The sequence below is a fragment of the Arabidopsis lyrata genome (assembly GCF_000004255.2).
Source record: "Arabidopsis lyrata subsp. lyrata unplaced genomic scaffold ARALYscaffold_286, whole genome shotgun sequence".
NCBI lineage: Eukaryota > Viridiplantae > Streptophyta > Magnoliopsida > Brassicales > Brassicaceae > Arabidopsis > Arabidopsis lyrata.
Window position 1 is genome coordinate 1 of NW_003302349.1, and position 2439 is coordinate 2439.

At 38.2% G+C, this 2439-nt stretch overlaps 1 protein-coding gene and 1 pseudogene across 1 annotated transcript; one reads left to right on the forward strand and one right to left on the reverse strand.

Annotated features, from left to right (window-relative positions):
• Nucleotides 1–16: 16 nt before the first annotated feature.
• Nucleotides 17–1087, forward strand: LOC9298693 (nuclear transcription factor Y subunit A-6). Its single transcript, XM_002862568.2, has 3 exons — nucleotides 17–115; nucleotides 202–372; nucleotides 470–1087. The coding sequence occupies exons 1-3, from the start codon at nucleotides 17–19 to the stop codon at nucleotides 782–784; spliced, it is 585 nt and encodes a 194-aa protein (XP_002862614.2). The 3' UTR covers nucleotides 785–1087.
• Nucleotides 1088–1466: 379 nt separating this feature from the next.
• Nucleotides 1467–2439, reverse strand: part of LOC9298691 — a 1304-nt pseudogene continuing 331 nt past the window's right edge.

The following is a 2439-nucleotide window of genomic DNA, read 5'->3' on the forward strand; positions in this document are numbered from 1 at the left end:
CGATTTATGATGTCTAATGTCTATATGCTCTCAGGCGGCTTCTTGGCCTTTACACGGCAATGTAACACCACATTTCAATGGTTTCTTGTCTTTTCCGTATGCATCACAACACATGGTAATACACAATTGGAGCATCTCAAAATAATGCTGCTAGCTGTTGTTGTATCCTTATGAAAGTATTTGTTATGGAAATCTTTGCAGGTGCAGCATCCTCAAATTGGAGGGTTGGTTCCTTGTAGAGTGCCTTTGCCTCACAACATTCCAGAGAACGAACCAATTTTCGTCAATGCAAAACAGTACCAAGCCATTCTCCGCCGCAGACAGCGCCGTGCAAAGCTTGAAGCTCAGAACAAGCTCATCAAAGTCCGCAAAGTACGTTTTTATCTCTGTTGCACCACTCTTATAAATAGAACTACATAAAGTTTCAATTATTATGTTTAAGACCAATTATTTGTATGAAATTATGCAGCCATACCTTCACGAGTCGCGCCACCTTCATGCGTTAAAGAGAGCTAGAGGCTCTGGTGGGCGTTTCCTCAACACAAAGAAGCTTCAAGAATCAAAATCTTCACAAGCTCCTCCATTCTTGGATCCACCGCATGTCTTCAAGAACTCTCCAGGAAAATTCCGGCAACGGGACATTTCAAGGGGTGGGGTCGGGTCTAGTGGCTCGACAACATCTTGCTCGGACATAACCGGGAACAACAACGACATGTTCCAACAAAACCCACAATTCGGGTTCTCAGGTTATCCATCAAACCACCATGTCTCAGTCCTCATGTGAGAGGGCTCCGGCAAGTGGTTGATGAAATCATGACGGGAAGTCATCCTTGGCTATATCATTGATCCATTAAGTTTCTGTCTTTTAAAACTGCTTTCGTTCTACAATCTCTGCTGCAAAAGAAGTTGAAATCTTTCGACTATTATTTTCCATTATCTGTTTATTTTGTTTTATGTGATTGTTGCTGAGTTGTTTGATACTTGATTTAAGTTTATTAGCTTCGATTAAGTGCACCCACATGGATTTGTGATTTATGTATGTAATGTATAATTATTTGTTTGTAGAGCTCACTTTTGTTGCCCTTTATATAGTCCATCTTCAAACCAAGTTTCATGACTATAAATTCCTTGCCAAAACTTTTTATCAAATCAAACAATAGTTCCTTATGGCCACAACCTAATTATTAAGTAGACATTTTAAATCTCACAGACTATGCTACATAATCATATAAACCATATTTAGTAACAAGGCCAATCACATGGTAAACACTTTTGGCTTTTGTCAATGTTTAATTTGTAATTTACCTTCAGTTTCATGGGAAAACTTCTTGAGCAAACTAAAAGACTCCATGGGACAATGTTTGGTCATAGACTGGAGACGGTACCTTAGTACCATTTCAATATATATATATATATATACAGTATTCGAATTTCATCTTACATAACAAGTAATTTAGTTCATCAATTTTCCACCCCAAAAGTAACCTTGTCAAGAAGACAAAGCTATAGAAAAGTATTTTGGTCCTAAACATAAGGTCTCTGTAGTTATAACAGAACATCCCTCCAGAAAACGCATCAAGATGGTTACAGCAGCATAAAGCCCAAACTATAACAGCAAAGAAGAAACACTAAAGGAATGATCACAACCTTGCAGTACTAGCTTAAACATTATTGAATGATCACATAAACAAGTAAATCATGAGGCAGAAATAAGAATTGGGAAGAAAAATGAGGGAAAAGTTATTCAGAGAAAAGAGCTCTTGAACAAGGAGATGAATAATAGCAAAAACAAATTAATAATCGACTAGCAGCAGTAGTAGTCTTGTTCAAAAGGACATGGAAATGTTTAAAAAAGGAACAAATTTAAGAAAATGGAACTAACTAATCTATCTTCACTAAACTTGGAACATAAGAAGAGCACACAAGTGGGACACAATAAATGGAGAGAGTAAAATCCAAATCTGGTCAGGTTTCCCGAGATTCGGAGCTTCTCGGATATTCACAGATTTGAAGTATCCATATTGTCCAATGATGTGAGCTGTTTGGTAGCGACAAGTCTCGGTCTTTTTATATCCGTCTAGATCGAAAACCACGGCGACTTTCTTCTCGTCATCAATAAAGAAAACTCCCAGCTTCAGCATATAACTTAAAGCCAGTGAGTGGTCTCATATCCACTTTCAAAAACTTGCTCCAAGACAGCGCAGTAGGCTCGATCATCGTCGTAATCCAAATGTCCAAGCATATAGCATTAGTTTTGATATAACACAGCTAGCTGCTCTTCTTTGACACAAGATAGAGACACAATCTCTTCATCATGAGAGTGAAACGGTAGAGGAAGACGCGGTCCAAATCTCTCTGCTGTAAAATCAAAACAGAGTAGAATAACGGGAAGATGTGTGGTATCTACGTCGTCCAGTCCCTCTCCTTCCAATTATTAAT

Coding starts and splice junctions, on each gene's coding strand:
- LOC9298693 (XM_002862568.2), top strand. CDS start 17: ATGTCTATATGCTCTCAGGCGGCTTCTTGGCCTTTACACGGCAATGTA. Junction 116..201: donor CGTATGCATCACAACACATG/GTAATACACAAT, acceptor AAATCTTTGCAG/GTGCAGCATCCTCAAATTGG. Junction 373..469: donor AGCTCATCAAAGTCCGCAAA/GTACGTTTTTAT, acceptor GAAATTATGCAG/CCATACCTTCACGAGTCGCG.